The sequence below is a fragment of the Bubalus bubalis genome, chromosome 3 (assembly GCF_019923935.1).
Source record: "Bubalus bubalis isolate 160015118507 breed Murrah chromosome 3, NDDB_SH_1, whole genome shotgun sequence".
Lineage (NCBI taxonomy): Eukaryota > Metazoa > Chordata > Mammalia > Artiodactyla > Bovidae > Bubalus > Bubalus bubalis.
The window spans coordinates 42,829,243-42,841,592 of record NC_059159.1 but is presented as its reverse complement, the minus strand read 5'-3'; the positions used below and the strand labels follow the sequence as shown (position 1 = coordinate 42,841,592).

Here is a 12,350-nt window from a genome sequence, read left to right as displayed (position 1 = left end):
CCCTTATCTGGCCGAGTCCCTCACCTGGCTGCTAATGCAAAAAGGGGATAATGAAACTACTTAGCTACAGGGTCGAAAAGGGCCCAGCTGAATAATCCTCAGTGTTGGCAGTGCATCCGATTACAAATTCCCAGGCCCTATTCCGGGGCTGATCTGTATGCCTGAGGGTAGGGCCTGGAAATACGAAATTCAAATTCCTGAGAAGCTGCAGCAGATACACTACGTCCTACCTCTCAATCTGGGGTTACCGTTCCTCTCAGGGAGAAGTAATCACCCTTTATTTCCTTCCACTAGGAAACGAGCTGTCCAGGACATACCTTGAAAACCCCAGAAAGTAACCATGGAGGCAAAAATGGCAACTCTGTCCTTGCCCAGTGCATGGCCCGGCACACAGCTAAGGTTTTAAAGGCCCACCAGGTGCCCTGGAAAGCTTCCCGGTCTGTGTGTGGGGGGGGGGGGCGGGGGGGGGGCGCGGGGAGGGGGCGGTTAGCAAGCCTGAGGCTCAAGTTCAGCTTTAACCGGAATTCGGCGAGTGACCGTAGATCTGTCTGTTGAACTCTGGGGGCTGGGGTAGAGTTCGGAAACCATGGGCTCCTTGGGGTGGGGGCTGCTCGGAGAGGATGGAGTCCCCGGGTCCTCAGTCTGGGAATCTTCATCAGAATCGGCATCCTCCCCAGGCCCAAGCCCTGCTAGCTTCCTGCTGGCCTCCCACAGCCGGTGAGCTGCTCGGTCGTCTCTGGCGGCTGGGGGCACTTCCTCCACGTGGCAGTTGGCGAAGTACCTCCCGCTGAGGGGCTCAATGCCTTCCTGCAGAGCGCAGTACAGGGGTGTCTGGGCACCCCCTCGCGGTGCCCGGAGCACCAGCCAAGCCAGGGGGCGCAAAAGTGGGCGGAGCCATCCAGGAACGTGGCGCAGGAAGAGCTCCGAGTTCACTGGCCCTGTGGACAGGAAGAAATGAAGCAGCAGGGAAGACGACAGTGGTTGAGGGTCTAGGGTAAGAGGCAAGCACAGGGCCACAAAGGAGTGGGAAAAAGAGTCCGGTCCCAGGGAAGCCAAGGTCGTATTAACCAGGTAGTACTTAGGGACCTGATAAGCTGACCTCACTCGTTTCTAACAGCAAGCCACTTCTTGTCCATCCAAGCTCCTTACACATCCTCATCTTCCAGATATTGCTCATGCTGTGTCCCTGACCGCTCAGTCACTTCAGTCATGTTCGACTCTTTTCGACCCTATGGACTTCTCCCATGGGATTCTTCAGGCAAGAAACTAGCCTGGAACAATCTGTCTCTCTCCATCTTTTTTTCTAGCTCATCTGTTTTTTTCCTGTTCCTTTGTGTTTTGTTTATCTTTTGGCCTCCCCCAGTGGCATGTGGGATCTTAGTTCCCCAAACCAGGAATCAAACCCTCATCCCCTGCATTGGAAACATGTGGAGTCCTAACCATTGGACTGCCAGTAAAGTCCTCCTGTTCCTTTGTTTAACCAGCAAACATTTATGAACACCTACAATAGACCAGCCACTGCTTTGGATATTAGAGATATGGAGTCTAATAATGGCTAGCTATAATTATTATTATCACTATTATAATTTTAATGAGCCTTAGGTAATGATTGTCTAATATTTAGTATAGTATTATGGGTCAGGCAGATCTTGTTATCCAGCAACTTGTTCCCTAAGGCAGGGATGGGTCTTCAGTTCAGTTCAGTCACTCAGTCGTGTCTGACTCTTTGCGACCCCATGGACTGCAGCACGCCAGGCCTCCCTGTCCATCACCAACTCTGGGAGTTTACTCAAACTCATGTCCATTGAGTCAGTGATGCCATCCAACCATCTCATCCTCTGTCGTCCCCTTATCCTCCTGCCTTCAATCTTTCCCAGCACCAGGGTCTTTTCCAGTGAGTCAATTCTTCGCATCAGGTGGCTAGAGTATTGGAGTTTCAGCTTCAACATCAGTCCTTCCAATGTACATTCAGGACTGATTTCCTTTAGGATGGACTGGTTGGATCTCCTTGCAGTCCAAGGGACTCTCAAGAATCTTCTCCAACACCTCAGGGATGGGTCTTACTAATTAGTAAAATCATTCAGACTGTAAGAATGCTTCCAGTGGACCCCTAGACCCTGGATGATCCAGCCTATCTCTAAACCTCATCTCTTGCCACATTCCCTTCCTCACTCTGTTCCAGCCACAGCAGGCTCTCTGTTCTTGCTTAAACACACCAGGCACTTCTGCCTCAGGACCTTTGCACTTGGTATTTACTTTGTTCTTTTACTCTTCTCCCTAGAATGCCTCATAGGTCATTCATTTCCTTCAAGCTTCTACTCAAATGTCACCTTTTCAGTTACATCTTCCTTGACTGCCATAGATAAACATAGCATCCCCTGTCATTTCTTTTTTCTTTTTCTTTTGCCAACTCTGTCATTTCTTAGTCCCCTTTCCCTGTCTTATCTTTCCCTGCAGCACTTTAAACACCACCTGTCATTGTATATATTTATTAGCTGTCTCCTTCTATAAAGTAGAAAGTAAACTCTACAAGGATGAGGTCTTTGTTTTGCTCACTGCTACATTCCCTGTGTCTAGATTAATGCCTGGAACATAGTAGGTACTCAGTAAATGCTTCCTGAATGAGTAATTATTAGCTAACATCATCAGTTCAGTCATGCAGATGGCTCCTTGGGGTAAGAACCTAGGCCTTCCTCATTGCCATGCCTTACCCAGCCGTCAGCATCTGAGCTTGTGGTGTGAGACAAGCTCAGACAAGGAGAGCCTGGCTTCAAGATCAGCAAGAAACGGGCCTCTCCCTGGACCAGGCTTCCTTCCTGCTCTGAGATTCTGTGGGTCAGTGAGAGGCTGGGGGAGCAGGGGAAGGGGCGAGGATGGGAGAGGGGGAATAAGAATGAAGCAGAGCAGCCAGAGAGCCTCACCTGGGTGGGCTGCATAGCAGGTGACGCCAGTGCCCTCAAGCTGAGTGGCAAGCTCCCTGGCGAACAACACGTTGGCCAGCTTACTATCGGCATATGCCCGCAGCTCCTGCCGCCAGCCCACCACTGGGTGGTCCAGGCGCGTGAAGTCAAGGTGGCCTCTGCGGTGGGCGGCAGAGGAGACCACCACCACACGGCTGGGGGCGCTCGTCTTGAGCCGGGGCAGCAGCAGATGTGTCAGCAGGAAGGGGCCGATATGGTTCACACGCAACAGCAGGTTAAAGGGCTCCCGGGTCCGGCCACAGGAACTGATCCCTGGGGTAGGGGCTAGGTGTGAGCAACTGCTCCAGAGGGATTCTCGGAGGCCTCAGCGTCCCCCAGGTGAGATGGTGGTAGGGGGCATCCTTCCCACATGTTTACCAGTCCCTCGGCCAAGCCTGCCTGGAAGGGTCAGCTGCCCCTGGCACCCTCCCACCCCTCCGCAGGTCGGCTGCCCTCACCGGCATTGTGGATGAGGATGTCCAGCCGTGGCTCAGAGCTCAGGAAGGCAGTGGCAAAGGCCCTCACGGAGGCCAGACTGGCCAAGTCCAAGGCCATGAAGATGACTTCATTGTTCCCACTCTCCTGTGGAGTGGCAAGAAGTGGCCTGTCATACGCACCCTTCTCTTCTTCCTTCTCCCCAGGCACCAAATTCTGAGAGTTCAGCTCCTTCTACTAACTCCTTCTACTAAGATCTTCCCCAGGCATTAGAATGTAGTGGATAAGTGTGTGGATGCTGGATGCAAATCTTGACTTTGCTTATTACTAGAGTGATACCTTGGGCAAGATACTTAATCTTTCTGAGCCTTAGTTCTCTGTAAAATGGAAATAATAATATTACTGATGAGAATTATTGTGAGGATTAAATGAGTTAATATATGTAAAATCTTTAGAACACTGCCTGGCATGTAGTCACCACTCTGTAGGCACTTGCTTTTTTTTTTTTTTTTTTTTGGTACTTGCTATTATTAATATTATCATACCCTCTGCCCATTATTGTTTACTCTAAAATCTACAACGGACTACTCACTGGTCTCCTCCAACCCACTGTTACCCACTACAAACCAGGTGCCACACAGCCACTTAGGGGTTCATTCCCAAAGGTTATTCTGACAGTCCAGTCCCTGCTGAGGACACTTCATCAGATCTCTGTCCATTCTATGAAATCTGATCTCCTCAGTAGGGTCTATAAGGGCCCTTTGAACCTGGCCCTGGCTCAGAGAGTTCAGCCCCTTCCTTTTGCCTCTTCTCCCCATACTCCGTGCTCCGGCCTCATTAAACCTTTACATCAGTTTCTCAGATCAGACCATTTATCTTGCCTCAGGGCCTCTGCATATGCTGTTCCCTCTGCTGTTCTCTTTCCAACTTTCATTAGAGTAACTTCCACTGATTCTTAAATGTCTTAGAACAGCAATTACTTCCTTCAGATCTGGTGTCCCTTCGCTGTGTGACCAGAGCACCTGTGCACCCTCTTCTCCATTTGGAGAACCGGGCTGCATTGGCCTTTAAGGGACTGGATACCCCCGCCCCCATGTCTCCAGCTACCGGGCTCTTTTCTGTCTGTGTCCTCTGTGCCGCCGTCCTCTGTTCACCCTCCCGCCAGGCCCCGCCCTCCCCCGCCAGGCCCCGCCCTCCAAAGTCCCGCCCTCCCTCACCTGGCGGAGGTCGAACGCAGCCGCTTCTCCGCGCTCCCGGCTCCGGCAGGCCAGCACCACGCGCGCTCCTCGGCGCGCCAGCTCCAGCGCCGTCATCTTCCCGATGCCGCTGTTAGCGCCTGAGGAGGGTGGGCGGAGCCGAGCTGAGGCGTCGGGCCCCCGCCCCACCGTCCCGGCTCCCCGCCCCCTGCCCGCCCGCCAGCACTCACCCGTGACCACGGCCGTGCGGCCCCGCAGGCTGGCGAGGCCGCGGCACGGCGGGGCCTTCACCAGGTTGTAGTAGACAAGCACGTAGGCGCCCAGCAGCAGCCCCACGCCCAGCAGCAGCGCCTCCATGCCGGCCGCACCTCCGGGCTCCCGCCCAGGCCGGGAGCCGCCTGGATCGCCGCCCGGGGGGCTGCGGGCTCTCCCCGCACAGGCCTGGAAGGGCGCCTGGCGCTCTTCGGCTTGGCGAAGGCGGAGGCGGAGGCGGGCGGGAGACAGGGCAGGGATGTGTGTGCGTGCGTGTGTGCGTGGGCCCTGGGAGCGCCCCCTAGGCGTGCGTCTGCGTCCTCGGGGTGTGCGCTGGTGTGAAAACCTAGGTGCCTATGTGCGTTTGCGCCTGGGAGCGCCCTCTAGGTATGTACACGCACCTCTAGTGAAGGTGCTAGTCTTTTTGGTATGTGATGTGCCCATGGATCCTGTGATCGTCCTTTAGGTTGTGTGCGTGACTCTGGATCCTGTGTGAGCGCGCCCGTGTGAACACCTTGTAGGTGTGTGAGTTTGTGGGCTTCGAGCCCCTCCAGGTGTGTGCATGCATCTGTATTCTGTCAGTGTGTGCATGAATGACCGTCTTCGCGTGTACCTGTACTCTGTGCTGGGCTCTGTTGCAGAAGACTTGCAGGAAGGGGCTTAGCAGACGGATGGGCTCTCTGGGTGTCAGTATGTAGCAATCCTTCCCACCTGGAGAGGGGTGGGCCCCTGAATGCTGCTGTGTCTGACAATGAGTCTAGTCCTGGATTTTTTGCCCTCTGTGAACAAGTCCATCAGTTCCTTATCCTCTTATTTCAGCCCTCAGCTTCTAGGATCTTCTCAACCCAGGGATCGAACCCAGGTCTCCCGCGTTGCAGGCGGATTCTTTACAGGCTGAGCCACCAGGTAATCCCTCAGCTTCTAGGATTCTTTCCATTTCTTCCCATGGAGGTCAAAGAGGTGACACAGTGCATGCAGGGTGGCACCATCAGTTCAGGGCTGTCAGGATTCACTTATTATTCATTAGCTGTCTATCTCCCTACCTCCTTGTACCCCACCAGACCCCTCCTTTATATATATATATATTAAAAAAATATATATATATATATAAAATTTATTTGGCTGCACCGGGTCTTCTTAACTGCAACACGTGGGATCTAGTTCCCTGAGCAGGGATTGGACCTGGGGCTCCTGCTTTGGGAGTGCAGTCTTAGCTGCTGGCCCACTAGGGAAGTCCTCCACCCCTCCATTTCTGAAGAGAAGCAGGAAGAGTGTAAAATCTGTCCTCTAATCTTCAGGAGGAAATTTGTCTCTGGAATGATTCTGACAGGTGGGAGAAATAGGTAAAGAGGCTTCATTACTGAATAGAAGTGATTATGATGGCTGAGTGGGTGGGGACAGCTAGGGAGGCATGGGTAAGGGTATTATTTCTGGCCAGGTGACTTGCCAGGAGAAAGGAGAAAGCCAGTACAATTTAGCACCTGTTGTTTGGCACTCACAGCATGCCCAGCAGTGCAGGTAGCTTTGGAAATACCGAGCAGAACAATGTTTCTGCCCTTAAGGAGTTCACAAGGCCCATCGGGGGAGGAGGAGAGTGGTGGAGGCAAAGCTAGACGGGTGGGTGCAGCCAGGGTCAGACCTCAGATTCCAGCGGTTTCCTGTTTAGTTGCACCATGGATTCAGCGCTCATGTGTCCATACTGTGGGATGAGACTAGGGATGGAATATGAGTGAAATAAATGGATGTGCTCTCCACCCCCGCCAAAACAAAATCCTGACATGCAAACAGGTACCACGCACTCTTAACAGCGCTGGCATGCATACACACAGCTGTGTTCTCTAAGGAGCAGGAGATGGTTTTCAGGAAAAACTTGGCAGATAGTTTCTTAAGTATAATGTGCAAGGAGGAATAGTTTGTTTAAATAAAAGGGAGCTTGGAGGCCTGAGAATTAAGGTAATGGGTGAACTCATCTGTCCAGGGGCTGCAGTTGTAAACTTGTGACTGCGAGTCGAGTTACTTGTGGCATGACTGAGTCTAGAGACTGCATTTCTTTGTTCTTCAGACATTTGAAACAACAAACCGCTCCACACTAGATTCTAAGCTCCAAGAGGCAGGGGCCACATCTGCCCTGGTGATTGCTCACAGCAAATTACTGAGACCAAGATCCAAGGCCCAGCAAAGGCTGGGCACTGGAGGAACTTGAGTGATACTTGAAATAATGAATTGCTCCATACCCAGCTAGGGCTGGGGAGGGGGCGGGTGGTGTGGAAAACCCAGATGTTATGACTTCTCCCAGAAGAGATGGATAAAATGATAGCAAATAACCGAAGGAAAGACAGCCCCAACTGCTTGGGTTAAAGCTTCTGGAGCAGAATGCAGAGGAGTCATGCTCTTATTTAAAAAAATATTTTTGGCTGTGTGGGGCTTCTCTAGTTGCGGTGAGTGGGGGCTGCTCTTCACGGTGGTGTGTGGGCTTCTGATTGCAGTGGCTTCTCTTGAGGCGAAGCATGGGTTCCAGGTAAGGGCTTAGATGCTTCGAGGCATGTAGGATCCTCCCAGACCAGGGGTCAAACCCAAGTGCCCAGCTTTGGCAGGCAGATTCTTTACCACTGAGCCACCAGAGAAGTCCAGCCATCTCCTATTTTAATGTCTTGGTTTTGGAGCCAAGAGGACCAGGGATCAGTAGTACTCTTGGGATTCTTGTAGAATCTGATCACATCAAATGCTCCAGCCCTCTGAATTCCCTCAAGTCACCCACAAAGCCATACAACAACCCGCCACTGCAGTGGAACCCTTCCCCTTCCATTTGGCCTTCCCACCCTGGGAACACTTTTCTCCAACACCTGCCCTCTTCCTGACTTCCCTGGGGACTGAGCATCTGGGAATGAGACTTGTTCAGTGGGGCTGTGGGACCAGGGCCTCAGGACGGTTCCCTCTTAAGGGTAATGACAGGTAGGACAGACAGGCAGAAAACATAATTTGAAGTATTTTTGTTTTTTTTATATACAGAATACAGGAAAGTTTCTGTAAAGTCTAAAACATTACAATTACTATGTACATCGGTACTAGTTGTGGGGGAGGGGGGAGAGGAGGGAGCCAGGGGTGGGAGGAAGAGGAGAGAAGTGGCAAGAGAACAAAAAAAGGAGACAAAACAGGTTTACGACAAAAACGTTTTTGCTACAATAGACAATTTGAAGAAAACGCTCTACCACATGTAGTACTGTACACAGTTTTTAAAAACATTGAAAAAATGTCATCACTAGATGTATTTACACAAAATCCAAATACACTTTTCCTTATTTGAAATAAAATAAGATGGACAGCCAGAAAAAGAATTCACTTCTCATTTGTCCATAACGCACAGTAGCTACCTGTAGTGCAACCGCTGCAGAAGGGAAAATAACCTGGAGGGTGGGAACCATGGAAGGAGGGTGGGTACGATCTTTATATTAAATAAAACAATGATATTGTATAGATTTTGCTGTATGAAAACTGTATTTTTTTCTTTTAATATAAAACTATTGTCACTGCCACAAAATAGAACAAGTTTCTGATTATTTTACAACGGCGGGCGAGGGGGAGGGAGCAGGAGGTGGGTGGGGAACGGTTTTGTGTCGGAGGTGTCCAGACCATCGGCCTTCCCCTCCCTGCCCACGCTGTTCCTCAGCTCGGTCTGCCGCTTTCCCATGAAATGTTGAGTACAAATATATGTGCAAATGCCCCCTAGAACTTGAGAAAAGAAAAAGGATTTTTAAAAAACAGTCAAAAGGTTTCTTCATTTCATGCAAAGATTGTAGTCGAAGGGTTTCCGGTGGAGTATAGAAAAAAAACCCGGGCTTGGTTTGTGTACATTTTTGCATTGCAGGAGTCTTGGGTGGGGTGGACGGGCGGGTGACGGGGTAGCCGCCAGTCCTAGGGAACGGAGTTGGAGCGCAGCACAGGGCCCTGGTGGGGCTTGAGAGAGAGTTTCTCGGCCAAGACCCCATCTTGCAGCAGGCCGGCATCGCCTTTGGGCTGTTTGGTCGCAAACTCAGTGATGCTGAAGACAAACTGCAGGCACCCCAGCTTGATGTAGCTGCCATGGTGCAGCAAGGCCGTGCCCTCCCAGCCGGCCCCACTGCCCCCAATCAAGCTCGAGCTGCTGGCTTTGCAGTTGCAGGGTCTCCGCTGCGGCCCCTGGGCCTGGGAACTCATCATGGCTGCCTCTTCACTTTGCTCTTCATCCTGTTTCTGGTGCCGGCGGCGCCCTGGGAGAGAAGGGGAAGGTCACAAGAGAGGAACAATGAGCAGCCAAGCCCCACCTGGGCCGCTGGCCAGGGTGGGGCCCCTGCGCCTCCCCACTCTAAAATGCTGCATGACTTGGGGTGAGGGACGCTCAGAAAGGAGGGGTGGAGTCTGAGGCTCCCAAGGTAGGTGTGTATACCCATGGGAGTGCACAGCACGTGCTTCTCCGTGGCCTTTTTGGGGCCCGTGAGCAAGGAGAACCTGGCCAACGGGACCGGGAAGGCGAGTGACAGCAGGTCATGGCAGCGAGCCACAGCCACCCTGACTGAGGCATCAGAGAAAGTGTCCAAAACGGGCAGGCTCCGTGGCCACAGGCCTCTGCTCCAACTTACTGATGACACTCTGCACTTTGGCAACAATACTGCTTGGTGGGGTTGGCGGGGTCTTCTCAGAGAAGTCACATGAATACAGCACATTGTCCACCGTTGTCCCGTGCTCACTGTAGTTTAACAGCTCATAATGTTTGGTATTCTGAGGAGGAGGAGGGAAGATAAGATGTGTGGTCTGCTGCGTGGGGCCTGGGCTAAGGGGAGAGAGGACACATGGAGAAGGCTGTGCTGCTCTACCGGGGAGCTCCCTCCTTCCTTCCCCGTCACGCCCCACTGCCCTGCCCCTTCCAATGGGCTCAAGACTCATGTCTTCAAGAAAGCTTTCTTTCCTACCCTCCCATTACGCTGCCTCCTTAGCACGGGCTCCTGGTGAAATGACATTCACTGGCACGTGATGACGACGATGATGAAACCCACAGGGACACACCTGGAGGGCTTGGTTCCTTCTATGTTGGTCCCCCCGCCCCGCCCCGCCCCGTTTAGGGTGCCTCGTCCCTCCCTGGGCCTGCTGACCCACCTCAGGAGAAATAGGGGCCCTACTCCCCAGGACAGATGCCCTTCACCCTAAGGCTCTTCTCTTCTGGGAATGCCAGGGAGGGAAGAGAAGGAGAGGACCCCATCCCATTCTCCTCACCCAGGGCACTGAACAAAACCCCAGTGCTGGGAGAGGCCTCAGGTTGGTAGAGCTCTCTGGCACCCCTCACCTCATCGTAGAATATGCAGGCGTGTTTCCCGGACACGTAGTTACAGTGACCATAGTTTGTAAGGCACACGTCCATGTCAGCTCCTGCGAGGGGCGGAGGGCAGAGGAGAGGAAAGGAAAGCAAAGAACAGACTGTGAGGTGGATGTGCGGGGGAGCTGAGCAGGGTGGGAGTTAGCTTCTGGGCGGGAACTCAAGGGACAGGTAAGCTCAGGGCCCTCTCCTTATATTTTTGAACAAAAACTGCTCTCTTTTCCAATCCCCTGTAAAAGAACAGATGTCCCTGCCAGCTCATGTGCTTCAGAACATGGAATGCTGCCCAGAGGGGTGCAGGGAGTGATCTCCATGCGAGTACAACAGGGGGTGCACGGCCCAGAAATCGCATCATCTGAGAGAAAGGGACCCTTCCAGGCTAAGGGCTTGCCTGTCCCTCTGGCAAGACGCAGGGCTCAGATTGGGTTACACGTGTGTCAGCCCCACCATTTCTTCAAAGGTCGCCAGGGACACAGCACATGCCCTCTGCTCAGGTCTTTCCTGTGCTGTTGAAATGCTCACTGAGCAGCAGTCAGGGCTGACTTCCGGGCTGTCTGATGCCACTTGGGGCACAAGGCCTGAAGCAGGAAGATGGCAGCCAACAGTCCCTTAAGTCCCTCCTGTCCAGACATCTGCTGGGTTAAACCAGTCCACCCTGGAGAGGACGTCCCTCCCTTTCTAGCCTCCATGGGTCAGGGTTTTCATCTTCAGGGCTGGAGAGAGTCAACGCCCCTCCCACCTGGTTTACCTGTCCCGATGTAGAGGGTTCGATAGCACATGTTCACAGCGCCTCCCAACCCTAAGAGGGGGTAGAACACAGCTCGGGCTTGTACTTCCCTTCTCTGCACTGCAAGGCAAACATAGGGATGTGACTGTTCAGGAACAGAACCTGGGGCCCAAACACACATCAAGAGAAGCTGGACCTTTGGTCATGGAGAAAATAACCCCACTGGATGAGTCATCTTTCCAAACTCACACCTGACACAAAGCTGCTGCAGGGTGTAGCTCTCTTCCCCCCACTTAACAGCGTTTCCCACACAGGGGAGTAAAAAGGACCATCTCTGAAGCGGACCATATAATTCAAGGATGATAGTACTTGAAGCACAAGGGCTGCTGGTTGGTTTATCAGGGATATACCAACTGATATTATAAAGGAGACTGTGCAAAAAACCCAGAAGGCACAAACCAATGTTCCTCTAATTTTGAATATGAATCACCCAGGGATCTAGTTAAAATGCGATTCTGATTCCGTAGGTCTGAGGTGGGGCGGAGCTCTGCTAACAAGCTCTTAGGTGATACTGATGCTCATGGTCTGAGGATCCCACTTCTAAGCAGCGAGGCTTTTACTGGCTAACGCTCAAAGGTCTGTCCTAAGCAGAGTTAGCCTTTTGGAAAATCCTTCCAGCTCAAATACTGAGAAGCAAATGAGCAGAAAGCACATCACATATACCCAAAGGCACCCCTAGCTGCTTTCTGTCTCACAGGGATGAGTTACAGCAAGCACTCTCCCGAGCCTGATCTGAAAGTGGTGGTTGCCATCTCCTTTCTGCTTTTGAGAAAAGAAACTGTGGTATTTTATTAAGCCCAGTAAAGGCCTGCATGGAGGACTGAGATTCTCCGTGGAGGGGAGATGGCTGTTCACATGCAGAGGGTGGACCTAGAGGGGTGGCGTGGGCATGCGCACCTTCTGTGTGGTGCCCTCCAGAAGCCAGCGGATGTGCCCCGACACTGCCCGGTGAAGCTTGGACCCGGGAGGGGAAAAGCTGATGTATTCTCTGCAAGGCCAGAAACTTGATCAGCTTCTCGTCCAGCATATTTATCTCGATTTCTATTAACCAAAGAGAAAGATTAAAAAGCAGCTGAGGAGGAAATGAAATGCGGCAATAGGTGAGGGTCACAGAGCCAATATTTCAGCATTCCTAAAATTCAGCCAAGTGATTTTTCTCAAACGACTCAGAGTACAAAGTGGTACCAGGGCCTGGAGCCGAGCATCTCAATGGCCCTTCTGCAATGAGGCTGCAGGCAGCCTGGGCAGATGCCCCCTGCAGTGGGGCAACTTAACGATAGGTACAGCGATCCAAGAAAGTGGAGCAAGACACCACTCGCCTACCTGGGATGAGCGGAAGCCCCGATGTCTGGTATTGAGGCGTGGACTTTCTA

General features: G+C 52.4%; 2 protein-coding genes across 2 annotated transcripts in view; both read right to left on the bottom strand.

Moving 5' to 3' along the window:
- Positions 1 to 227: 227 nt before the first annotated feature.
- Positions 228 to 5,162, bottom strand: DHRS13 (dehydrogenase/reductase 13). The gene is made up of 5 exons (XM_006042167.4): positions 4,822 to 5,162; positions 4,613 to 4,731; positions 3,419 to 3,542; positions 2,922 to 3,233; positions 228 to 938 (listed from the first exon to the last, which is right to left on the bottom strand). The coding sequence occupies exons 1-5, from the start codon at positions 4,946 to 4,948 to the stop codon at positions 487 to 489; spliced, it is 1,134 nt and encodes a 377-aa protein (XP_006042229.1). The 5' UTR covers positions 4,949 to 5,162; the 3' UTR covers positions 228 to 486.
- Positions 5,163 to 7,818: 2,656 nt separating this feature from the next.
- PHF12 (PHD finger protein 12) overlaps positions 7,819 to 12,350 on the bottom strand; it is a 40,083-nt gene continuing 35,551 nt past the window's right edge. The window contains exons 11-15 of the mRNA XM_006042166.4: positions 11,875 to 12,018; positions 10,939 to 11,037; positions 10,161 to 10,243; positions 9,460 to 9,598; positions 7,819 to 9,090 (exon numbers count right to left, since the gene is read on the bottom strand). Of these exons, the coding sequence (XP_006042228.1) occupies positions 8,756 to 9,090; positions 9,460 to 9,598; positions 10,161 to 10,243; positions 10,939 to 11,037; positions 11,875 to 12,018 (800 nt within the window). The 3' untranslated portion in view covers positions 7,819 to 8,755. The remainder of the gene's footprint in view (positions 9,091 to 9,459; positions 9,599 to 10,160; positions 10,244 to 10,938; positions 11,038 to 11,874; positions 12,019 to 12,350) is intronic.

Excerpts from the sequence above, each read along its gene's own strand:
- DHRS13 (XM_006042167.4), bottom strand. The coding sequence starts at position 4,948 with ATGGAGGCGCTGCTGCTGGGCGTGGGGCTGCTGCTGGGCGCCTACGTG. Across the intron at positions 3,234-3,418 it reads CATCCTCATCCACAATGCCG|GGATCAGTTCCTGTGGCCGG; the intron begins GTGAGGGCAGCC and ends CCCCTACCCCAG. Across the intron at positions 939-2,921 it reads CTGCTATGCAGCCCACCCAG|GGCCAGTGAACTCGGAGCTC; the intron begins GTGAGGCTCTCT and ends TCCTGTCCACAG.